The sequence below is a fragment of the Oryza sativa genome, chromosome 4 (genome assembly GCF_034140825.1).
Source record: "Oryza sativa Japonica Group chromosome 4, ASM3414082v1".
Taxonomy (NCBI): domain Eukaryota; kingdom Viridiplantae; phylum Streptophyta; class Magnoliopsida; order Poales; family Poaceae; genus Oryza; species Oryza sativa.
Genome location: NC_089038.1, coordinates 19,512,504 through 19,538,875, shown reverse-complemented (window position 1 = coordinate 19,538,875; position 26,372 = coordinate 19,512,504). Strand labels below are relative to the sequence as shown.

The 26,372-nt window shown below is 46.2% G+C and overlaps 3 protein-coding genes across 3 annotated transcripts; all 3 read right to left on the bottom strand.

Annotated features, from left to right (window-relative positions):
• Window positions 1–1,071: 1,071 nt before the first annotated feature.
• LOC4335673 (uncharacterized) lies at window positions 1,072–7,849 on the bottom strand. The gene is made up of 9 exons (XM_015780320.3): window positions 7,623–7,849; window positions 5,539–7,185; window positions 4,917–5,143; window positions 4,497–4,829; window positions 3,279–3,525; window positions 2,523–2,651; window positions 2,225–2,440; window positions 2,028–2,151; window positions 1,072–1,550 (listed from the first exon to the last, which is right to left on the bottom strand). Exons 2-9 carry the CDS (start codon window positions 7,072–7,074, stop codon window positions 1,312–1,314), a joined length of 3,051 nt encoding a protein of 1,016 aa, XP_015635806.1. The 5' UTR covers window positions 7,075–7,185; window positions 7,623–7,849; the 3' UTR covers window positions 1,072–1,311.
• Window positions 7,850–12,149: 4,300 nt separating this feature from the next.
• LOC4335672 (probable acetolactate synthase 2, chloroplastic) lies at window positions 12,150–14,472 on the bottom strand. Its single transcript, NM_001419255.1, has one exon. The coding sequence runs from the start codon at window positions 14,357–14,359 to the stop codon at window positions 12,368–12,370; it is 1,992 nt and encodes a 663-aa protein (NP_001406184.1). The 5' UTR covers window positions 14,360–14,472; the 3' UTR covers window positions 12,150–12,367.
• Window positions 14,473–21,816: 7,344 nt separating this feature from the next.
• On the bottom strand, window positions 21,817–24,849 carry LOC4335671 (myb-related protein 306). The gene is given in 7 exon segments (XM_066310168.1): window positions 21,817–22,125; window positions 23,183–23,263; window positions 23,784–23,857; window positions 23,948–24,195; window positions 24,355–24,484; window positions 24,574–24,664; window positions 24,666–24,849. Coding segments are annotated over 4 exon segments (276 nt in total). The 5' UTR covers window positions 24,708–24,849; the 3' UTR covers window positions 21,817–22,125; window positions 23,183–23,263; window positions 23,784–23,857; window positions 23,948–24,182.
• Window positions 24,850–26,372: the final 1,523 nt, after the last annotated feature.

Genomic DNA, 26,372 nt, shown 5'->3' with positions numbered 1-26,372 from the left:
TGGACAGAGGCCAGCAACAATCGTGCGGAAGCCCTCACGGCACCTTGGCATCCTCACAGTGGTGGCGCACACACCAACAGTGGCAGCAGGCTGCTGGAGTTGGAGATGGTGGACAAGGGTGGTCCAAAGTGAAAAAAATGGTAATGTTATATGGTCTAAAGTGAAATCTTTGTATTAGGGGTGGTTTAAGCTGAAACTCTGGTAAATTTATATGGCCCAATATGCAATTCACTCTAGATCTCGTGGGTGCGAGTACTGATATTAGGGGTGGTTTAAGCTGAAACTCTGGTAAATTTATATGGCCCAATATGCAATTCACTCTAGATCTCGTGGGTGCGAGTACTGACATGTGGGTTTTTCAGATTCATGTGAAATCTTTGTATTAGGGGTGGTCTAAGCTGAAACTCTGGTAAATTTATATGGCCCAATATGCAATTCACTCTGCATCTCGTGGGTGAGAGTACTGACACGTAGGTTTTTCAGATTCATGTAGGAGATGAACCAATCTGTTTGTTTACTCTGTGTGTTCAATTTAAAATAATGGGAGTTATATGTTCTGTTAATTAGCTCAATACCATCCTTATCAAAGATTCAAAGTCGTATATGAATTGCCATGTTCCAAACAGAGAACTGAACACTGAACAGCGAATTGAACGAGTGAACAGGTCTTAAAATATGCTGTACTCTGTACCCTTTGATTGAGCCACCTTTCTTTTACAGCCTATAATAAAGAGGTGTATCTGGCCTGGTACAATCGGGTGCACCCTGCCAATCAACACATGCATCTTCCCTTACTTACCTTGGAAGCTGTGAGATGCATGATCAATGACAAGTACCTGGAATAATTGGGCATTGGGCTTCAGAAGTGTCAGGCTGTGTGGTTGGTTGGTTCATTGAACCGTCCTTCCATACAGTTGCAAGCACCATGATGTGCTTCAGTGCTTGCAGTTGCAGGGTACTACTTGCAGCAAGGGACTGAAAAATACCAGAAAAACACGGCCTGAAAGAAGAATTCATACTTCTTGGATGGTGAAAGGCGCAGTAATAAGAATGTAGTATCACAAAAACATGGAAGATCAGTATTCAGCATCGACTTATTTCTACTCCTCAAGTAAGCATTGGATGCAACTTGGTTTAATTTGATGTTAAGAAACACAAAATGATGCATCCCAACATGGGTTTCAAATGGTTTCTCTCATGCGGTACCAAACATCCGAAGCGGATTATTCACCAAATGGCTGCACAGGCAATAATTTTGCTGTTGGATCAAAGGTTTGATTACCCACGGCTATCCAAATAAAATCTACAGGTTCAAAATGGAGAGTTGATAGGGTCTCGCTGCAGTGCCTTCTGCACAAGCTCGGTTTGCTCCTGCACATGGACGGAGTAGAAACCTGTTGCGGTGGCTGCAGATGGGGCCCTTCCAACGTATTTGATGTCGTCTATCGTGCCCCGACCAAGCGCCCTCATCGCGGTCAGGAGGCGAGGATTGATGTAGCTGTACGCCCCCATGTTCATGGGTTCCTCTTGGCACCAAACAATCTCGGCATCTACACGGCACAAAACAGCAAAGATTGTATATTGTTAGCTCATTTGTTGTTTACCAGGATCCATCAGGAGAACAAATGAAATTACTGTTCTGATTCCTGTCTTCTTGGGTTAGAAAATGCTAATGCCTGGAAAACATGTTCTAGCTAACAAGTTAGTTCTCTACAGCCTTTTAGGGTTAATGGACCATGCTATAGGATTGCAGGTAGCTTCATCTGGTATCTATCGTTCTCTTATCATTTCCATATTTCCTCTCCTGTTCCATAAGATCCTTTTGTCTTGCATGCTGCAATCCTCTATATTCCATGCTCTCATGCCATCTAGATCATCACCACTGAATGCGATGATAAGAGTACCCTATATTTCTCTCCTCGGTGCAATGATGAACTGATGCTTTTGCATGTTTTATAAAGAAGAGTACTCTATATAGCAACTTGAAGTAGATATTTGAACAAGATCTATTTCATGTTTTAACATACTTGGATATCGCTTCAACTCGCGCTGGATGAGGTCATATGGGAATGGACAGAGCTGTTCAACTCTACATATAGCAACATCATCACGCTCCTTTTTTCTTCTTTCTTCGTCCAACTCATAATATACCTGTAATAATAGAAATATAAGTAATATAATGACTTTTTGAAGCGGCGATTGTACAGGTTGAAAAAATGCCTACCTTTCCAGAACAGAGAACTAAACGCTTGATTCCCTCCTCAAGGTCCTTATGGTTGTTCTGATCTTTAATTAGACGCTTAAACCGGGTTCCTTGCTTGTCAAATCCAGGGTGACCAGCAAGGTCATCAAATTCAGAAAGATTCGATTTGCAGTCCTTGTGTCGAAGGAGATTCTTTGGAGACATAACAATCAAAGGCTTTCTGAAGTCCCGGTGAATCTAGAAATAGAAGACATACTTTCATGCACTTGAAGATGGTCATGCAGGAGGGAAGTAGAAAAAAACTATGACGATACTTCACCTGGCGACGCAGGACATGGAAATAGTTTGCAGGAGTTGTGACATTCACAACTTGCCAGTTGCACTGCTGGATTTGCTTCCTCAGAGTTGGATCCATCTCAGGAATAACATAAGGGTTGTCATCACTCATCTACAATGCAATTATTGAAGTTAAAAAAAAGATGTAGATAATTTAAAAAATCAGCACACGCATCAGATTGGGAAATAAGTTCATAGTACAGCCAAAAAAAGTTCTTCTAGTCATATATTTCTTTCTAGTTTTGCCAGACAGACAATTTCTGAAGTGTAGGGGAACTACAATCATCCATGACATGGATTTCTCATATGTGTACAACCATTACCTTGCAGAATAAATGATGTACAAATGGATGATGTGGTGCAGTTTCCAAGTCAAAAGTAGAGTTAGTACAATATAATATGGTTAGTCACAGTGCGGAATATTTCTATGCGCAGTCATCAAGTTATGACAAAAGGAAAACTAATAAACAAACAAAAACAAAAAAAATGCTGAATTTTCAGTGAAGTGTTAAAAGTCCGCAACTTTGTATCACCACATGGCATCAGCATATATTATACAAAATATATGAACTGTAGAACTATGGCAATGCCAACACAGTTTATGAGAAAGCAACACTGTGAAAAGCAGTGCTGTTATGTTGTGTTCCTTTTATGTCAACAGATGATAAGATAATGCAACTAATACTAACACAAGATACTAGTGACGACATTTCTGCAGTCAGAAACAGAAAAATGGTACCTGAAGGAAACGCTCCAACCTTGCACTGGAATGTTCAGGCCCCTGACCATCATATCCGTGAGGAAGGCAAACGACAAGACCGGTCTGGCGGAGCCATTTTGCCTCTCCACTACTCAGAAACTGATCAAATATCACTTGAGCTCCATTGGAAAAATCACCAAACTGGGCTTCCCATAAAACCAGTGAGTTTGGATTCTCCATGGAATAGCCCAATTCAAAGCCCAAAACAGCAAACTCTGACAGGGAACTGTTAAGATTCTTGAATACATCAGATTATGTAACAACAAAACCAGATCAACCATAAAGGAAAGAAATAATCATGAATGAAGTGGAGGCATCCCATAAGTTCAAATAGTACCAGATCATGTAACAATAAATCTGGATTAAACCATAATAATCATGAATGAAGTGGAGGCAGTATCACCTATCGAAGTAGACTCCATAGAGAACATCAAAAGGCTGATTTAACTTAATTATTACTTACTAAATTTGTAAGTTAACATGATGTAGACCTTGGTTAAATTTTCTATTTCGCTTCAAATTATTTTTTGCACAGTTTGAGAAAATTGTGAGATGTAAAAACCAACCTTTTAAATAAAAAAAAATCAAAATATTTATTGCCGAGAATTATCTCCATCATCTCAGTACTTACAATGCACGAAAATAAAGCTTATTTAATATCCCAGCAATGATCTCATACATGTTACATGTGCCTACAGCACCTCATACCTAGCAGCAATATGTGGGCTGCTCAAATTACTAGTGTCATGATCAGCAGATAAATTGGCAGTAGAACTCCCAAGGCTAACAAGTCGAACCTTAAGCATTTCAGATAGAAGTTTTAGTAAAAATGGAGTAGCACAAAAACCTACTTGTACTACCATGTCACATGTGGGATTAGGGCATGTGCTATCTTAGCCGTCCAAAGCGCCCTGATATGCGTGCAAAGGCTAAGGATGGTGATCTGAAATTTGAAAGTTTGCAACTAGCTCAAGGCATATTTGATGAGCAGTGATAACATATGTACTTGTGTTGTGTGTGTACATGTACAAGTGGGACAGCCACTTACATAACCAACAACAGCTTTGCTATTTGCCAATCACCTGATTTCTTTTTTCTTATTTGTTGGTCACCTATACTTGCACAATTCATAAGCTAAACTTGCACGATATAAAAAAACATCCAAACTATAATGTGTCGGTGGATCATAATTCATACCTGTTGCTTACAGTAAATAGTTCCTCATCTTGATTCATAACAAGATTATCAAGCGGACAGTATTGCTCTCCAGTTTCCTGGTCATGGATAACAGCATGGCGGTGGCTGAATGTACCCCTCTCAACATCCTGACCACTTAACCTAACATGGTTTCCCTCAATTATAAGAGTTGCAAAAGCAAGTGCTTCACCAACAGCCCAATCAATGCCTTCGCCCGTCTCAATCATCTGACGACGCAGCTCAAAAATCTTTTTGACAGCCCTGTGGGGCTTGAAATTTTCAGGCAGAGTAGTCATGGCTTCTCCAACACGTTTTAGAATCTCTGGCTTGACACTGCATGATTGCAATAAAGCTACTTACTCAAAACATGGAGGGGAAACACAGGAATCGTCCAAAAATCAGAAGTAAAGAATTGTTTACCCAGTATTTCGGATTCGTGAAATCTGTTCTGGTGACTTGAATCCAGTCCAGTAAGCTGAGAGCCAGTCTCTCTTATTGGGAATATATTCTTTGCTGTTTTGGAATTCATCATTCAAGATAGTGCTGACCTTCTTCTGCATCTTATCAATATCTTCCTTGGATATCTTCCCAGATTCTAAAAGTCTGTTTTGGTATATCTCAAGAGCACTCTGGTGGTTCCTAATTATCTGATACAAATACAAACAATTATCCAAATGTAAACAAACAAATGTACCATGGAAAATACCAGCATTTAATTATCCATAATCAGTATCATTTCTAACTTACAATAGTTTCTGAACACATTAAAAAAATTGTTCCAGGTCTTAATGGGGTAAAATACTCAGAAGTCAAAAGTTGATCTCTTTTTTTGTCTATTAGTTGATAAACTCTATGGTGTTATTGAGATATCACACATTCACACTCATATGGTAGAGAGAATATTACGGATGAAATCAAGATAAACTAGTTCTGGAGACATCATACAGGATTAAAGAACAGGACTGAAATGAATATTCAGACGAAAGAAACATAAATCATGGCATCATGCTGGACTTAATCAGGTAAGAAAAAAAATGTATACCTTGTACATTTTAGGCTGGGTGAAGGAAGGCTCATCAATCTCGTTATGCCCAAACCGGCGGTAGCATACAATATCCACCACAACATCAGAATGAAATGTTTGCCGCCACTCCGCAGCAAGCTCACAGACATGAACCACTGCCTCCAAGTCATCACCATTCACATGGAAAATTGGAGCATCCAATGCTTTAGCAACATCTGTGCAATACTGCGAAGACCTCCCTGCCCTTGGATCAGTAGTGAAAGCAACCTGATTATTGACCACAATGTGAATTGTCCCACCAGTAGTGTAGTTTGGAAGAGCACTGAGATGCAGGGTTTCATACACTACACCCTGCCCTGAGAAGCTTCCATCACCATGCAACAAGACTCCTAAATTCTTGGTCCTGTCAAGATCATTAGAATAGTACTGTTTTGCTCTGGTCTTCCCAGCAACAACAGGATCGACTGCTTCCAAATGACTTGGGTTTGCAACCAGAGACAGATGGATATGCTTTCCACCTCTGGTAGGCCTATCGTATGAAGTTCCTAGATGGTATTTGACATCTCCAGTCCCTGTATACAAGCCCTCCCCTTCTTCGGCAGGCTTGGTACCACCACTAAACTCACTGAAGATCTGTCGCAAGGGCTTCCTCACGACATTTCCCAAGACATTCAGCCTACCTCTGTGTGGCATACCAATCACAATGCTCTCTACACCAAGATCAGCTGCCCTGTCAAACATCTCCTTCATGCCAGGGATCAGTGTCTCCGCACCTTCAAGACCAAACCGCTTGGCGGTCGTCCATTTCTGTGCCAAGAAGCTCTCAAACTGAGTGCTCCACATGAGCCTATCAAGCATGACCTGGCGACGGTCGTAGGAGTACTCCCTTGCATTGACCGTCTCAATCCTATCCCTCAGCCAATTACATTTCTCCCTGTCAGGTATGTGCATGTACTCATACCCAATGGTACCACAGTAAGCTTGCTCAAGCCGCTCCAACACAGAACGGAGTGTCTGCACAGGGCGATTCTCCGACAAGAACCCAGCCATCCTCCACACACCAAGAAAAAACTCCCGGTCCAGATCAGCCTCAGAGAACCCATAGAACGCAGGGTCCAGAACATCAGGGATAGGCCGCTCCTCTAGCGCGAGAGGATCAAGCTTAGCCTTCAGGTGACCACTCACCTGGTACGCTCGCACAAGAAGCAGCAACCTCATGCTTTCCTGAATTGTCTGCCCAGATATGCCAGGCGAAGTTGCAGCCTGCCCGACAAAGTTCCGAAAGAAATTGTCCCAGGACTCGTCGACAGAGGTGGGATCAGCCTCCCACGCCCTCTGGAGCTCCTCAAGGTACACGCTGCTGGTGCCATCAAGGAAGCTGTCGGTGAGGCGCGAGAGCGGCACGGCGCGGGGCACAGGAGCGGCGAACCGCCGGGGGCGGGTGGAGTGGAAGTACCGTGGCGCAGGACCGGCAAAAGGGTTCGCCGGAGCACGCGCCAGGTTCCTCCTCAGCGCCACCCGAGCCAATCCGGACGCAGCCCGAAACCACCCCATTTTCCAGATCAAATTCAGTCCCCTCAAACAATTCCCGTCTTCTGATTCCTCTCAACTTCACGAATCTAACCGCCCATATGCTTCCCACAGGCAATCGATCAAACACCTGACCTGCATCGCATCAAGAACACGAGGTTAGGTTAGGTCCCCAACAGCATCAAACCGTGCGCCAAAAATTCGACAGGAAAACGACACGATTATTGACGAATTTCACTGTGACGTTCCTCCAAAATCTAGCCCGATTTACACCAGCGCAGCGCTCCAAGATCACCCCCATCACGGCAAAAGTTAAGGAACAGAAATGAAAAAGGTTTAACAATTAACACCGACACCGTCACGATGCCAGATCAGCCCCCCCATCCACGAACGAACCAAATTAACCCCCGCACACACACACACACATCACACACGAGGCACCAACACCGCCGCAAACGAACCAACCAAACCCTAACGTAACATCAAACTTAGACACCATATTCGCGTCGCAACTCCGCAAGGGGATCGATCGCAGGGCACAGCTCGAACCACCCGAGTGCTTGCTTGCTTACCGAGGAGATTGACGATCTCCTGGGGAGGAGAGGTGAGGAAGAGAGCCGGCGGAACGGGGTGGCGCGGCGGCGCCGCGTCGGATTCCGGTGGTTCGGGAGGAGGAGGAAAGGAGGGGGGAGGAGATTGGTTGGCGAGAGAGAGAGAGAGAGAGAGAGAGAGAGGAGGAAGAAGAAGGGCTCGCGCAACGATAAGGGCGAACGCCTGGGTGGTGGGTCCCACTCCGCGCGCGTGGATGGGAGAGCGAGGGGGGAGAGAAAAGTAGGGGGTGGGGCCCAGATGTCAGTGGCGTGAGGGTTTTGAGAGGGTGGGGGCCCACAGACCACAGTCGCGTCGTCGCACGGGGTGCCACGGTGCTCTGACAGGTCCGACCTTCTGGAATGGATGGGTTCGACCATGGACGAGCTACCATCGATCGAACTTTGGCCTCCTAGTTTGAGAATAGACTAGCATAATGCTTTTGTAACAGATTCTTATTAGCATTTATATAAATGGATTTATATAAATGTGAGTAATATTAAAAAATTTTATAACCTGAAATAGATGAAGTAGCATTCATTCACATAAAATAAATCTTAAATTATATTTCACATTTAGGTATAAATGATGAAGAAAATATAATTATAGAAATAACAACATAAAACTGAAGAAAATATAATCACATAAAAAACAACATAAAACTACAAATAGGCTTGTTCGAACGATATTTTAATATCATGGAAATTATATAACTAAATCCTCATTTTTTATTTAGATATAAATAATTCAACACAGAGAAAAAAATATAAGTTAAAATTTTTTAGCTGACCAAATAGTGCTAAAACTATTATTGTAAATGAAAAAAACTGAAATTAGCTAGAAAATAAAAAAACTTATTTTAGCCCATAGTTGAAAATATGATCCATTAATTCTGAACGGGTACCCGTTTCATTGACATAAATTAGTTCTTTCATGTTCTATTCATATTTCTACGGTCTCGGTATTTTGAGCGGTTCAGGAGCATGGTTGAGATGGGCCAGGAAAGAATAGTGCCTAACAGTTAGCATCATCCTCCCTAGCTGAAGGTGAGAAACATAGGGAGAGAAAAAATGGGCACTAGTGCTATGATGACCAAAACAGCGGTGAGGAAGGTGGTAGGATGTGTCCCACGATATGACTCATCCATATATATGGTGGAGGTTGGCAACGAAAAAATTCCAAAACAACATAAATGTGGATGGCAACGGTGTGGTCCCGATAGAAAGATAAACAACGACAACGAGCTCTGTCGGTGAAAACAACCTGATGAGTGCGTCAAAACGCTTTCCCGGACAAGGGAGTTCCGTTTTCCTTGAACGTACAGAAAGAACAAAAGATGGAGAAAAAACAGCTAACACTAATCATCGTCTTCCCTAACTGAAATAAGAAACATAAGAGTAGGAAAGATAGGCAACTATGATGGCTAACGCTAACTGATGGCTGACTATGCTAACTGATGGCTGCAATGTGGATAGTTTAAAGTAAATCAACTCATTTGAAGCAGATCTTGTATAGATTGCTGTCATATCTAACCTATAATTCACCAACTACACTCCTACAAACCTCATTCATCAAATCCGATGGTCAAGAATGATCGAATCCAATGGTTCGAGATCGTCGTGGACCCTCTCCCTTCCGCACGCGCTTGGCACCCACACCTGCCTGCATTCCTCCTCTCCCCTTCCCTCACGCGCGTAACCCAATCACGCCGAGAACCCCGTCTCTGCCCTCCTCTCTCTCGCACTCACCCAGCTCTGCCAACGCTGCACCCTCACGCCACCGACGCTGCACCCTCACGCCGCCGACGCCCCGCCATCGCGACGCCTCCTCGCCACCCGCGACGCCGCCTCGCCCCTCACGCCAACCGCCGCCGACCGACGCCGAAACCAGCATCGCCGATTCTCCATCGCGCCCTATCGTGGCCTGCATCGCCGATCTACCCCGACCGGCGCCGCCGCCCGCATCACCCATCTACTCCGTGCCTCCATGTCAACCTCCATTGCCTCCCCGGGCTCGAGACCGTCGTCGTCATCGGGAAGACCAATGGCGCCAACCTCTTCGCCTGGGATGACCGCCGGGGCCTCCTCACTGTCGTCCGCTGGAAGCGCCTGACCATCTTCCGCCTTGACAATGAGAATTCAGCTCCGCATTGCCTATTCTTTCTCGGTTGTGATTTGAGTGTTTATGGCTATGGTTTGACTGTTACATCATTTGGGTTTCGGTGGAAATTGAGATGGCCTGTTGGTAGTGCTCAATTTGGAGAATGGGAAGTATGATACGGGGGATTATCTAATCAAGTTGAAATAGATATTCAGTGGAAATTAAATCAAACACTGGAAGAGTTGCTTCCAATCCTCACTGTTCTGCCGTTCTTCTTGATAATGGCTGCTTCTAGATTCTTGCCTGATGCTTGCTTGGTTGGGTTTTGCAAAGGATTAATGCCTGGTTGTCGTGCATTGGATCCGGCAGGAGTGCCCCAGGTCAGAGCTACTTGTTAGCAGAATAATTGAATTCTTCATGCTGTTAATTTTCAGGTGCTTTTAGCCACCTGTAGCAAATGTTGACTGCATGATAAAAAAAAACTAAACTTTGTTTACTTGTGAATTGTTGCATGTTTACTTGTGAATTGTTGCATTACAGTAATCTACAAAAATCTACCTTTTCATTTTATGTTCGAACTGGCGGTGTCGATTTTGGTTAAACTTTGACACCTGAAGGATCTTAGCTTGAAGATAAATGTGCATCTGCTGTTTTAGATGCACTTGGTTCTGTCCAGGGAAGATTAACTGTGGATCTTTAGTTACTGAAACATTTGGAACAGCTGGCTATTAAAACCACAAATTCACAAGCTATATTACTTAAGTGCTGCTTGTGAATTTTGGTTAACTTTGACACCTGAAGGATCTTACCTTGAAGATAAATGCGCATCTGCTATTTTAGATGCACTTGGTTCTGTTCAGGGAAGATTAACTGTGGATTCTTTACTTACTGATTATTAGTCTTTACAGTCTAGCGTGTAAAACCGTGAATGCCACTTCTGTGTTTCATTCACTTGTGTTCAGGTTTTAGCAAACATAATTCAGATTGGTCTGGATGGCATAGCATATGAATGATTATTGAAGCTGCCAGTAGTTGAATAATGCTTTGACCATAAGTAGCACCCCGAATATGTTATATGCAGGATTATCAGTACTTGTTTGCGTATGTTGCACCGTCTTTCATTTTTGTAGCCATTGTCTCATGATGAAGCAAGATCATTATTTGCGTTTGTTGCACCGTATGTCAATGAAGCCAAAGAGACCAAGAGCAGTAGTTCTCTACCTCAAAAGGTAGCTAAATCTGAAATAGAATTTTGCTTTTTCATTTATGTTATATATTTTCCTTTCTGTATTGAGCTTGGAGATCTCAACATGATTTAGGATTTATACATGTTGATTGGTGAATGTTAGCACCTATATACATGTTCTATTTTTTTCTTAAAGATAATTGCTTTTTTTTTGTATTTCGTTGTTTCCTAAGATGTACCAACATTTCTTAAAGACGATTTCCTCACGGACTTGCTTTTCATAAGAAATATGGTAAAAAATGAAGTATGTAATTTAAGTATTACATTTTGTGGATAGGATTATATAGTTGTTATATATTTTTTGCTTGCAAAAATATATGAGGGCACTATCAAATGTTGCTGTAACGTAAGCAATAAGCACACACTTATTTTTTTCCCGTGTGACTATTCCACTTATTGCTATTCCATGAGCTTCTTGATTCAGCTCACAAACACAAGACAATTGATTTGGAGTTCACTTTTTAATACAGGTATATATATTAGGTGTCTTATATATTAGTCTAATGACATCACTACTTCTACATGAAACAAACTAAGTGGTCTGCTACTACATTTTTTGGTATTGTCATTTTTATAGGTGCTAGCTTAATGTTGAAAGATATATTCTACAGAATGTCCAGCAGACGAATCTCTTGGTTGCTTTTTACTAGGACTCAGGTCTTAATCGCCATTTCATTTTTTTAATCCTTTCGAATTGTTTACCCAGATTTTAATCCACGTGCCTTCCATATTTATGATGATTGCTTAGGACTTGATCATAGAAAGGGAGGTTAAATAATGCAACAAAGCCATCAATTACCATCTTCAACGACTTGGGCGGCAAAACAAGGGTTTATTTTCAATGATACGAATTCATCCATTTATTATCTTTGTTGCCTTGTCTTTATAACCGCGAGACATTATTTTTCACCAGTAACTCTGATGAAATGTAGTATTATGTCAATGACCAAATTTGTAATAATATTTATATGCATTTTGACATGGTATCTTTTCCTGCTATATCACCTATATTACTGCTTATCAATTTCTGGTTTTGGTAGCAAGCCATTCAAGTGAGACCGTAGCGTTAGCACGGGAACATTACTAGTAGATATATGAAAAGATTTCAAATGTTTACTCTAAGTTTTTAGCAACGAGAGCAGAGAACATTCCGACGGCAACATCATACACCACATGAATTTATTTGAGCTTTGCCTCTTGGATGCCACAATCAGCACAACACTGCTTAGTCCATTGAGAAAAGGAGTGGTTCAAAACTAACGAAAGTTATAGAACAATTATATATAGTTACAATGTAATTACATTACTATGGTACTATATTTATAGATAACACATTTTTAGACGATAAATGTACGGATAGTCCCATATATTAGAAGTTCAGAACTAATACGAACTCCGGCCATCACCGTCGACGATAATGTCCTTGAAAGCGCCATTGCTGGGGATCATCGGCAGCACGTGCTCCTGGTGAGGCACGACGACGTCCAGCAGGTACGGCCCCGGCGCCGCCATCATCTCCTCGACGGCGGCGCGGACCTCGCCCTTCCTCGTCACGCGGGCCGCCGGGATGCCGAAGCCTCCGGCGATCGTCACGAAGTCCGGGTACACCTCGCCGCCGCCGTTCGCCGCCGGGTTGCCGAGGTAGGTGTGCGCCCTGTTGGCGTCGTAGAACCTGTCCTCCCACTGCACCACCATGCCCAGGTGCTGGTTGTTCAGCACCATCACCTTCACCGGCAGGTCCTCGACGCGGACCATGGCGAGCTCCTGGATGTTCATCAGGAGGCTGCCGTCGCCGTCGATGTCGACCACGGTGGCGCCCGGGTTGGCCACCGCGGCGCCGGCGGCGGCAGGCAGGCCGAAGCCCATGGCGCCCAGCCCGGCGGACGAGAGCCACTGCCTGGGCCTCCTGTAGGTGTAGTGCTGCGTCGCCCACATCTGGTGCTGCCCGACGCCCGTGGCGACGATGGCCTCCCCGTTGGTGACCTCGTCGAGCACCTGGATGGCGTACTGCGGCGGGATCTCCTCGCCGAACGTTCTGTAGCCCAGTGGGAACTCGACCTTCTTCTTCTCCAGCTCCGAGCGCCACGCGCTGAAATCGAGGTTCTTGCGCGCGGCGGCGGCGCTCTGTTCTTCCAGCATCGCGTTCATGCCCTGCAGGGCGAGCTTGACGTCGGCGCAGATGGAGACGTGCGGCTGCTTGTTCTTCCCGAGCTCCGACGGGTCGATGTCGACGTGCACGATCTTGGCCCTGCTCGCGAACGCCTCGACTTTGCCGGTGACGCGGTCGTCGAAGCGCACGCCGAGCGCGAGGAGGAGGTCGGCGTTGTCGACGGCGTAGTTGGCGTACACAGTGCCATGCATCCCGAGCATCCGCAGCGAGAGCGGGTCGTCGCTGGGGAAGTTCCCGATGCCCATGAGGGTGGTCGTCACCGGGATGCCCGTCAGCTCCACGAAGCGCCGCAGCTCGTAGCCCGACGCGGAGCACCCGCCGCCGACGTAGAGGACGGGCCTCTCGGCGTCGCCGACGAGGCGGATGACTTCGTCGAGCAGGTTGGCGGCCGGCGGCTTCGGCAGCCGGGAGATGTACCCCGGGAGGCGCATCGGCGCGTCCCAGGACGGCACGGCCATCTGCTGCTGGATGTCCTTGGGGATGTCGACGAGCACCGGGCCGGGGCGACCCGTGGACGCGAGGAAGAAGGCCTCGTTGATGACGCGGGGGATGTCGTCGACGTCGAGGATTAGGTAGTTGTGCTTGGTGATGGAGCGGGTGAACTCGACGATGGGCGTCTCCTGGAACGCGTCGGTGCCGATCATGCGGCGCGGGGCCTGCCCCGTGATGGCGACGAGCGGGACGGAGTCGAGGTGGGCGTCGGCGAGCGCGGACACGAGGTTGGTGGCGCCCGGGCCGGAGGTGGCGACGCAGACGCCCGGCCGCCCCGACGAGCGCGCGTACCCGGACGCCGCGAAGGCCTCCCCCTGCTCGTGGCGGAGCAGGTGGTTGCGGATCACCGGCGACCGCGTCAGCGCCTGGTGGATCTCCATTGACGCGCCGCCCGGGTACTCGAACACGTCGCGGACGCCGCACCGCTCCAGCGCCTCGACGACGATGTCCGCGCCCTTCCGCTGCCCCATGGGCGCCCGCGTCCGGACCGGCGCGCGCACGGGCGTGGCCGTTGTCGCGGTCGCGGTCGCGGCGAGGGACACCGTCGTCGAGCACCTCTCGCGCGTGGGACGGCGGCTGTCGCGGGTGCAGGCGGCAGCATCCACGCGTGGACGATCCCTGTCGCGTCGCCGTTGCACTTGCCCTCCCGGTTTGGGCAGCTTAGCGGCGGCGTCGGAGACGGAGAGTGAGGCGGCGGCGGCGGCGGCAGCCATGGCGACGTCACCGTGTCGGCGGCGAGCGTCTGTGTCACGTGTGCCGCGAGGTTGGAGGCACACGCTGGCTCATCACTGGTTTGGTGAATTTAAATGCAGTCGCGAGAGGCAGTGACGCGACGGGAATGGAGCTGACGTGGCCATGTGTACTAGTATATGTGGGTCACACTTCATCCTGGACCCCATTGTCAGTGAGAGATCGTGATCCGGGAGGTTGTTGGGCTTCCTGTGCACAGATCATTGATCGTAATTCGTAAAGAGGGGTCCCGCCTGCAGTGACTACGTGGAAATGCCGGTTCGCCGTCAACACGTGGGGACATGGAACCGCGCGTGGTATGCGTGCTTAGGGGTGAAAACAGTTCGGAAATTTCTAACGTTTTTTTTCCGGTTTGCACCGATCATAAGATTTGTTCCGGTGTTGGAAATAAAAAATAGTATAAGATTTTTTCGACCGTTTTCATCCCTATGCGTGTGACATACCTGTTTAAAATAGTACGATGTATTTGTTCAAACGGAATTGCTTACAAATCACTACAGTTTTATAAGTAATTAAGAGGTTCAGGTTAGTCAAGGTGGTCACACTAGCACAGAGTCGATTTTTCAAAGCGACTAAAATGTATTTTTGCAAACGGAGAAAGCAACCGATTACCCCTAGATGTCAATAAAAATAGAAACTTTCGCAGATGAACAGCACAACCGTGCACAAAAAGGGATTTTCACGCGAGAATTATGCCGTATGCTTTAGGAAAGAAATTAATCAGCAAAAAGCACAAATAAAATTCCAAAACCCTAGGTAGATCCCACTGCTGCTCCCATGCTCAGGGTTCAGGGGCGGATCTACAGTATAATCGTCGGTGTCAGCCGACACCGACGACTTTCGACAAAACCTATAACAAAACAGCTTATTCATATACTATAACATTATGCTCTAAGCATAATTAGCATACTATGACACCGATAGACACGTTGTGACACCAACGGACCAATTTTCTAGATCCGCCTCTGTCAGGATTCATTGTTGTCATGCTCCCTATCCGACGACTGTCACGCCCAGAAATTCCCGAATAGAATTCCAAGCAGAATGTGCATTAAAATCCCCGTCCAGGACCGGCCGGGGTACACAAACGACAATGTTGACATTCAGATCCACGTCTTACAAACATCATAAAAGTCTTACATAAATGCAGCGGAAAAACAAAAGATAACTGGGGCTAAGCCTGGACTTGAACTGCAGCGGGAACACCACTCCACAGGCACCCTCGACGGCACGGACGAAGTCTACTCCTCGGAGAACCCGCCATCGGACACATACTCGCACTCTGGGGTTGGGGAAAAATAGAGCAAGACATAGTACTACCCACTGTACTCAGCAAGTCATACCGGAATAGGGGTATGATGCAGGGAATTATCAAAGGAGAGCTAGAGTGGTTCATTTGCATAAAGCGAGCATTTATAAACAGAAGTTGAAAGAATTAAACAGTTGCAATAATTAATTAATATTGATCATCCGCTGTCCAACGCTATCCCACGTTGCAACAGGCCCAACCCTCCACCTATACTATCCAATTTCATTAGACTAAACTAGGGTGAGACTAATCACGGTGAATCTGGTTGACCGCCCATAATCGCGGGCACGGCTATTCGAATAGTTTTACTCTGATCAGAGGTGTACAACTGTACACCCAAGACACAGCCCCATGACACGTTTTCGTGCGCCGACATGCCACCATGACATACCGGAAAGAGGCCGTGACAGGACCCTTTGCATAACCCCTTCTAGCCAAGCACACCACACCTCAGGTTTCACCCCCGTCCCCAGCGGGCGACGGGCAGTCCCCTCTCGTGCCTAGGTGAATCCGGAAGCCGCATAGGCCGTCGCAGGGCCCATCCAAACTCCATCACGCCCACCCTTGCCTGGATGCGTCAGCTAGAGAAAAGCTACACTACAAGCCCAGCCGTTGCCCATGCTGACTTGTGGTAAGCATGATAAATTCTTCCAGGGTTTCCCGCGAACCGGTCCTTAATTGCTATGGGTGCGACAAGCAAAACCATGCACCCACAGCCCACCATGTGATTCATTTTAATTAACCAACACCAAAGCGGTGGTACTAAACCAACATTATCATATGAACCTACAGTCTATATTTTAAATGAGATTTCCCCATTGTGTGCTAGTTGAACTAAGCATGGCTAAGCAACTCCTAGTCCAACGTCTATTCATGTTATAACCCGAGCTAACAAAGGAGCAGGGTACCAAAATAGCATGGCTGTAACAATAGGTAAACATCCCATAGTAACATTATAAAACGATGCAGTATTTGAAGAAAAACAATAGAGCATTTGCAATATAGGATCAACATGTTCAAGTGACAGGCATGACTTGCCTTGCTCTGCAGCTGGAGGAACCTCGGTGACTATCTCGAAGTACACCGGAGCGTCGGAAGAACCGGAATCTAGGCGACATACAAAGCAAAAAATACAAACAGGCTATAAGACTACTGAAACAGAGAACAAAACCATTTTTAATGGATTCTACGCATTTTTCTTGATTTACTGAGACTTGAATGGGCTTAAACGGAGCTCGGATGAATTAGTTATGAATTTTAGAAGATTCACTGTGTTTATTACTATAACAAAAAGTCCTTAAATAATTTATTGCGCAATAATTCCCAGGGCTGACGTCATCAAGGGGGGCGCGGCGCCGACATGCGGGGCCCACCGGTCAGCGGCTCGGGAGAGAGGGAAAAGGGGCGCCGGCACGTGGGCCCCACTCGGCAGCGGCTCAAGGGGGGGCGGTCCACCGTGGACCGGGACCACGCGGGTGGTCCACCGCCGGTCCATGGGACCGACGGCCCAGATCGCTCCCGGGGCTGATCGGACGGGCGGCGGCGACCCGGCTCGGCTCGGCTCAAGGCCGGCCGACCGGCCACGGCGATGGCGACGGCGCGCGCGCACGCGTTGCCGGCGACGGCAACCGGCGGCGAAGGCGGCGGCGCAAAGGCGACGTGAAGGCGGTGGCGCTAAGCGGCGGCTAGGAAGGAGAGGGCGGGGAGTAGAGGGGAGAGGACGCCTCACCGAGGGTGGCCGGCGCGGTGGAAGACGACGGCGAACAGCGACGGCAAGCCACGGGAGGATGACGGCAGCCGGCGGACGGGCTTCGGGGTGCCCTAAGGAAGGAGGAGAGAGAGATTAGAGAGAGGGAGATGAACCACGATGGCCGGCATCCATGGCCGAAGGCGGCGGTAGAGGTAGAACTCACCGGAGCGCGAGGGGATGCGAATTCCGGCGACGAATCCCAACAGAGGAAGGGCGGACGGGGTGGAGTTCGTCCTTGCGAACCCGACGGCGGCGACGGCGCGGTGCGGCGGCGAGCCTAGCGGCGGCTAGCGGCGGCCGGAGTGGCGGGAAAGGCGGCGGCGGGTGGGTGCACGGCGCGGGAGCGATGGGGAGCACGAGGGAGTTCGGCGAAATGGGGAAAAAGAGAGAGGGGGCGACGGCGGAGCTTAAATAGGGGAGGGGAGTCTCGGACGTGGCCGGTAGGGGCGAGATTCCGCCGGCCAACGTGGGGGAGTGGGAGAGGAGAGAGAGAGGCTGGATTCGAAAATCGAATCCCGGCCATCTCGGGCGCGGGCGCGGGCGGGAGAGAGAGGGGAGTGGGCGCGGGAGGTGCGGCGCATGCGCGGGCGTGACCGACGTGGCCCGGAGGAGGCGGAGGCGTGGGCGCGGCGGCGGTTGCGGGCGCAGCGGCGCGGGCGCGAGGTAGGAGACGGGCCCGACAGGTGGGGGCCCACCTGTTGGCGTCCCGGGTGGGAGGAGGGAGGCGGCCGGCCTAGCTGGGCCTTGGCATTCGGCCGGCCCAGCGGAGGGGAGAGGAGGAAGGAGAATGGGCCGGCGGCCCACTCGAAAAGAAAAGGGGGAAAAAGAAAAAGAAAAAGGAAGAAAAGGATTTTCCCTGGAATTAAAATATTGCTTGCTCAATTTTAATTGGTTAAAATTCTAGGGCTCTGAAAATTCCACTAAAAATCCTGTTAGTGAATTTCGACATGTAGAACTCAAGAAAAATTCCACATGCCAGATTCGATTATTATTTGTATTACTTTCTTAGGGTTTTCTCTTGATTTGCACCGGCATTTTCTTAGGGTCATTTATAAATTAAATTTTAGGCTTGGGAGGAGAACTTCAGGGTGTGACAACGATCATCATCATTGCCACCGCCGATGCCATTCCCGGTCTCCATGTCTCCCATCGCCCCTCCTGTCGCTGCCGCCAGAAAATCCAGCAAGCTCTCCCGGCCACCGTTGCCGTAGTCATTGTTTCTCCTCCTCGCCGTCGATGCGCAACGCCGGATCCATGCGCGATGAAGGGGCGGAAGAGGTGGCAGGATCCACGTGGAGGGGGAGGGCCCGGCCCACTGAATCCATGTGCAGGGGAGGAGAGGCGACATGATCCACACAAGAGGGGGAGAGCCTGCCAGATCCACCCTCCCACTGGTGTCATCTGCAGATTTGGTGGGCTCTCCATGCCACCTCGGTTGTCGTTCCCTCCCTACCATGTGTGAGGGAAGAGGAGAGGCGGCGGGATCCACACAAAGGGGGAGAACCCAGCCCGCCTGATCCATGCGCGCACGGGGGGGGGGGGGGGAGGAGGCGGCGGGAAGCACGCAAGAGAGGGAGAGCCCATTGGATCCACCCTAACTGTCGCTGCCGCTGGCGGATTCGGCGAGCTCTCCCCATCGTTGCAATTGCACTTGTCGTCATCCCTTCCCATCGTCGATGCACACTGCCACTCCTGCGAGAGAGCCCGTCAGCACCGCAATCGTCATGGCCCAACGTGTCCATCGCCTTCCGGAGTGCCCGGTCGGAAGTAGAGGGGAGGTGGAGTAGGGTGAGGCGAGGAGAGGATGAGGGATGAAAGGAGAGGAGAGGAGAGAGAGAGAGGGGGGGGGAGAGGATAGGATTTTGATTTTTTTTAAGGAAGAGGAGAGTGTACATACGGCTTGGTGGGCTGGCGGCAAGCGGGTCACTTAACAAGCCCAAATGTGAAAATAAGGTTATTTTCGCATGAGGCCCATTTGTGAAAATTGTTTTTTATATGGGTCTTGTTTTTCTTTGGGATCGATATTATCGTAGACGGACAACGTTACGGTCCACTTGCAGGTTGGAGGGGGGCTCGTCTACAAAAATCGATTCTATAGTAGTGTCAATATGTGGATTAACCCATTTATTTAGTTTATAAGTGCGTTCACAAGTCGATCCACTCGTATCTTATTGTGATTTGTAAACACGTGATTGAGTTTGGGAGGATGTGACTGCATGTGTAATTAGGCTGTGTTCGTTTGGACGTTTTCCCAGCGCGCTACAGTAACACGGAAAACGGAATGGTTCATTAACACGTGATTAATTAAGTATTAGCTAATTTTTTTTTCAAAAATGGATTAATTTGATTTTTTAAGCAACTTTTGTATAGAAACTTTTTGCAAAAAAGTACACCGTGTAGTAGTTTGAAAAGCGTGCGCGGGGGCAAAACACTGTAGCGCGTTGGGAGAGTGCTGTGCCGAACACAGCCTTAGTGTGATCTGTTCAGTTATGGGCATGGTGACCCACTTTGATCTGTTATATGTGATGTGAATTTGCGAGAAATGGATTTCCAAATGTTGATCTGTTCAGTTATGGTATGGGCACCGGTGATCTACTGTATTCAGTTATGGGCAATGGTTTTATTAAAAGCTAGTAAAATTTAGAAATGTTGATATGTTCTATTTGAAAATACTACAAATTTTATCTCTTTGTTGATTTGTGAAGAGAAATGGATTTTCAACTGATGATTTCTTCAGTTATGTTATGGGCATGAAACGCATGCTGATCTAATGTATTCAGTTATGGGCATGGGTATTATATATTAAAAGCTAGAATTTGTAAATGTTGATATGTTCTACTAGAAAACATTAGAGAAAGTTATATCTCTTCATTGATTTATATGAAGCTTGGTTTGAGGGATTTTTATACTTACGATAAATATTCATTATCATATTCGTTCCACTTTCGTATTTGACAAATTCTATTTTCTTATATGGGGTTTCTGATTCCGATTAAAAAAATATAAACGAATATGATATAAGTGGATATTTTTGTCCCTTTTCAAGCCATTTTCATTCCCGAGGGTAGGTGTGGCCGCCGCCACCAATGGGCCTGTTCGGTAGTTTGTTTTTGCAGCTGTTATGGCTGCACTGGACAGTCCACAGTCCAGTTATTCGGCTGTCCATTGTAGCCGCTGTTGCTAGCTAGCTGCGTTAGACGCTGTAGATGCTGCTGCAGTGCAGCCGCAGCGCTGCAGCAGCTAGCTCTTCCGAACAGGCCCAATAGGCCTGTCCGACAATGGTGGCAGTGGGATTGCGAGAGAGGCTTGAGACATGTGTAGCTAGATCACCTTCCCTATCCTCCGTAATTTCTGGGTAGTAAACTTTATCTTTGGTTAGAGATTAGTGCTAAATCATCCTCGGTAAGAGGGCATTTTTTAAGGCGCGACAGCCTGACAGATCTTTTACACGTTAGTAGTATATAGTAGAACTCTTTAAGACAACTTCATCTTTTTCATGTTATTTTTAACCATCGAACCAATAGTAATCTCACATCCTCTTAATTTAATCCTCTTGTTATCTTCTATCTGTATTAGTGAAGTGCATAGTATTGTTCTGATCTCTTGTTTAATATGTTTTCTAGTTAAAATTATATTAGGGAAGGAGGGGGGAGTTATTCATGGCAATAGAATAAGGCCTCCGATCAAGTCTTGAGCAAGATCGAGGTAGATTCCACATCTAAGAGCATGTTCTGCATCTATCTTTGCAGCTAGTGCTAGAGCCAACTTACAGTAATAGATTAGCTATTGTGTCGATGACATCTCGCTAATTAAAAAAACACGAATATTAGTGAAGGGCCTAATACGAAATAAATAGAAGGAGTGAGGTTTCAAACCCAAGTCGGCTAGCCCACCATCTCGTAGAGCTAACCGGAAAACCCCTAGGTGTGTTTCTTATCTCACCAATCAAATAATTAGTTCTATACAGATATATTAATATACACTAGGAATCGTGCACGTGCAAGGCACGTATAAAAAAATAAGTATAAAATGTAAACTACACATAAAAATTAGTTAGTATAATAAAATGTCATAACTGCATAATTTACCAACTAACAGCAAAAAAATTTAAAATTATCTCAGTGCACCAATAACATAAACAAACCAAACTTTGGTAGATATATATATATATATATATATATATATATATATATATATATATATATATATATATATATATATATATATATATATATATATATATAAAATTGAGGCACATCACAAATTGAAATTAGTCAACAAGTTCAGGGAATGAACTCAGAAATGAACCGGTACAACCGAGAATATTAAGTTCAGGTACAACCCAGGATAAGATCAGAAAATAGTATAGCAAATGTTCCAAATTTTGTTTCTGAATTCTCCTTAATCCACATGAATTGTCCTTAATACAATCTAGGATAAGATCAGAAAATAAGACCTCTCTTGACCTCTCTTACAAGCAATAACTCATATATTATTTGTCAAGACAAAGCCAAGTGAATAATCCACATCAGGTTATCCTCCAGATGATACTCCAGCCATGCTCCCTGGTCCTCCAAAAACAACCAGGCTCAATAGTCCAATGCATAATGTAAAGAATAGGGCCGGCCGAAGAATCTGAACAAGGTAATCTTAAAGCGACCTTATATAATCTGCACAAATAATATTGGAAATTATTTGAAATACTATCAAGTGACAGGAGCAAGGTTACAACATTATTAGCAAGTGATAGGTGCAAGGCAAGGTTACAACATTATTAGCAAGTGATAGGTGCAAGACTAAAACATTAGATCAGTGAACCTGAAGTAAGACAAACAATTGTTGATTAAAAAATAAATAACACTTGTTGACAAACACAAAATGGCATTTTATTCTTGCACGAAGACCATGTCAAAGCCCTGATATATGCATTATGCCTTCATGATCTTTAAAGTCAGTAGATACCTGCATAAAGCATCAACTAAGAAAATACCATGTTTTTGTTCCAAAAAAACTGATAAATAACAAAAATGGCATGATAAAAAGAACGACTGAATGGATACTTTTGTTAAAAAAGATAGGGAAATTCTTGATTATTCAACGCCGGATCGAATCATGTCCAATGGTCATTTGAATTTTGTCTATCCTTCTATTCTTCAAAATAATTCAGATTTGTTAGCCAAAATGCGAAGAAACAGTATCATCAAGAGCAAGCGAAAGAACCAATATCCTGTTTTTGGGATTTCGATTGAAATACCCTTTATGGGTGTTTTACGTAGAAATACTATAGTTGCTTATTTTGACAACCCACGATACAAAAATGATAAAAAGGATTTGAGAATTGTTAAATTTAGATATAGGACCCTAGAGGACGAATATAGGAATCGAGAGAAAGACTCGGAGAACAAATACAGGAGCCCAGAAAATGAATATAGGACCCGAGAGGAAGAATGTAAAACCCTAGAAGACGAATATAGGACTGAATTATTCGTTAGCAACAAACAGAGCAACTACAGCCTGAAAATTTCCCATGTAATTGAATTTTATCTACAATATACTACCTAGGATGTCTGATCATGCAGTAAATCCTGGTACCAATACAGTTCAGTCATAACTGATAAGAGCCATAGAAGAAAATTGTGCTATAAATCAGCTAGTTCTTATACGCGATGTTTTTCTATACAAGTAAGCAACACAATTAATTTAAATACAGAATATATATGGACATACTTCTCTCTTTGCTGCCCTGTGTTTGTAGATGGTTCAACTATCAACATAGGATGCTCCTCAGGATTGATCAATAGCCGCTGCCTGAAACGAAGAGCAAGTGTGAAGATAAAAGCTAACAAAGCAAAAAACTTCAGTAGTTGCATCTCCATGCCATACAAAGGAAATCCAAGTATTTAATCAACTTTATCCGGTTGTACACATAAGAAGGGATTTCACTATCATTATACTTGAAAAGCATAAATAAATATGTAAGGTGAAAAGATGGTGGGCATAAAGCAGTAACCATGCTGACATCCAAAAGATTCCATAGAGGCATAGAAGATTAACTTTGTTGCTGATTCTAAAGAAACTATGTTAAAGATAGAGTTTGGTTCATCCCAAACTTCCCCAGAAACAAGTTAGGCACGTTCGGCCTTTTACGGCAACGAGCAAGTGTTTGGTGAACCACATAAGCAGTGTGCCAAACCTTGTTACTCTAGTGCCTCTCATGTCATAGATTTATTTTTCAGACAAGTTTTGCCACAAGTGTGGCCAGCATTTTGGGCGTGCACTTTTGGCACAAAATTACTCAGATCTGCATCAAATAGATAAAGCAACTCACCTGAAAGCATGATTCCATATATTGTCAACAATATCCCAATCAATAAATGTTCCATCTTTCATTGGTGAAATCACCTATTGGGCATGAAAGAGAATCAGTGATAAACAATAGTTAACAAAATCATGAGCATCAATATTGATACTTTAGAATGTTGATAAACTAACCTCCATATGATCCCTCCTAATTAAATAGAATAAAAACACCTTTTAGTACATACACTACAATAGAGTATTATCACAGGCCAAATATAAATTGTCTGCAGGTAAAATAAAGGTAGCAAGCAAAGCAAAATTCAGACAAAAAATAATAGTACCTGTCATTGCAGAAATTTGTAGTGTAGAGCTTCGTTGATTATCCATTGAAAGTATTCAGAAAGCATGGCTATGTTGTGGACCACGATTATGGTAGAGAACTGCAAATGCAAGACACTCTTATGCATCAGTTCAGAATCCTCTTATGCCATGGACGCCCATCTACACACACAGCCAGAGCCAGCCAGCAACCCACTCAGGCATGGACGCCATGGACAAAGCAATCAAAGCAACCATAAAACCAAGAAAAGAAAAATCACCGGTTGCCGAGGAGAGCCTGGAGGTGGACGATGAGCTTCTCCTCCTGCTCGGTGAAGTTCCCCCGCTTGATCCCCGGCCGGAGGTAGTTCGTCCACCGGAGCCGGCAGCTCTTGCTGCAACGCATCAGCCCTGCACACACGCAGGATCAAACATGCAAAAATCTCAGATCTCGCAACCCAACGCCGATCGATCGATCAAGAACACACAAGAACACGTACCGGTGTTGGTCGGCACGGCGCGCCAGTTGCCGGCGCCGTGCTCCTGGATGTAGGAGACCAGCATCAGGTCCTCCTCCGGCGTCCATGGCCCCTCTCTTCACCCCAACCTTGTCGCAGCACGGCGGCCTCCCCATCCTGCTCACCGGCGCGCGGCGGCCGGCCGGTGGTTGGTGGTGTATGTGTGTCGACTCGATCTCGATCAGGGAGGAGGAGACTCGCGTGTTGGCGGCGGCAACGGAGGTAGCCGGGCGGGTAGCGGTGGCGTCCCTGCAGGCAGTGGAGGCGCTGTGGTGGCGGTCGGAGGCGGCTGGACCCGCGCCTGGCCGTGGGCAGCAGTGCGGTAGTGCCTCGGCGCTGGTCGGGCGGTGCGGTGGTGCATCGTCGCGGTCCGGCGGTGGACCGTCTGTCAGAAGTGGAGATTTCAGAGATATCTGAAGAAAAGTTCAGAAGTTCAGAGATAACTGAAGAAAGTCTGAAGAATGGTGATACCGTTTGGCTGACGTCATTTAATGAGAATGAACGGTGGAGATGCGAAGATTTGTATTTACAGCGGGATTCGACGGTGGCGATTCATTGTTCTCTTATTCACTGTCATGTAATTTTTGTTTAAGAGCTGATGCTCGTTTACTTTTACCTGGATGCTGAATCTAAGCTGTAATGAGGTTAAAACTGATGCTTTGGATCCGCTCGGGAGTATATAACCCAGCGAGACTAATGAGAAGGGCAACAAGAACCAAATTATTGTCTTAGTAGCTTAGAACCCTAATTTTTTCCGAGTCTTGCGGCGCCCAACAGATTGTGAGAGAGAGGGGAGAATTCCATTTTTTGGCTCTGAATTTTCTTGGGTCTGACAAGGGTATCAGAGCAAAGCCCGATTCTTGGCTCTCGAATTCACCAAGTGAAGGTTGGGAGGATCTCCGGATTTCTCACCGTAAAATCCCTGGAACTTGGGCGGATCGAACCGGAGGCGAGGAGAAGCGAGGAGAAGGTCTTTTGAGCGAGGGTTGGAGAACCATGCAGGTGTGTTCTCTGTAAAATCTCCAGAGCTCGGGATTCCTACTCAGGTTGGTGGTAGACCTAGACGGCGAGATCTTAAGGGGAGAGGGATCTGTGAATTCCTTGAGCTGATTTCGTCAGTCAATCGATGATGCCTACATGAACCAGATCCCACGACAGTTTGGACAGCGCTGGGGAGTTTGATGTTCGTGCTGAAATCACACAGATTAGGCATGAGATGGCGGATCTGTGAGTGATGCGGTCGGAAATGGGTGAAATTAAAGGACTTCTGAGCAGTATCTGTGCGAGTATGTCGAGTCAAGGACCTGAATTTGGGGGAACGGCTGGAGCTAGTACCAGTGGCATTGCAAGGGGGGCAGCAGGGTTGGCAGCTTCAGCAGCAGCAACGGTGAGCAATACTACAACAGTGGCTGGAAGTTCTTCAGTACCACCGGGTTTTAGTCCCCAACCTAACACCGCTGGAGTTCAGACCGGGGCTGGTGCGATGCCACTGACTTCGGGAGCTCAGCTAAATCCTGTTAATGCTGGAAGCATGACCTCAACTGTGACAATCCCATCCTTTCTGCCCAGAAACACACAGGGTGCCATGACTTCTGTAGGAAATGTGAACTTCCAAATTGAACCAAACACTGTGAACCCATCTTTTGGCCCAGTTTTCACCACTGCTACTAGAACTCATGTGTTACCAGAGGGAAGAAATTTCAATTTTCCTGAGAGAGAGTCACAAGAGGATGTGGGGATGAACCATTATGGGATTGACACTAATCAGCCTTGGAGATATC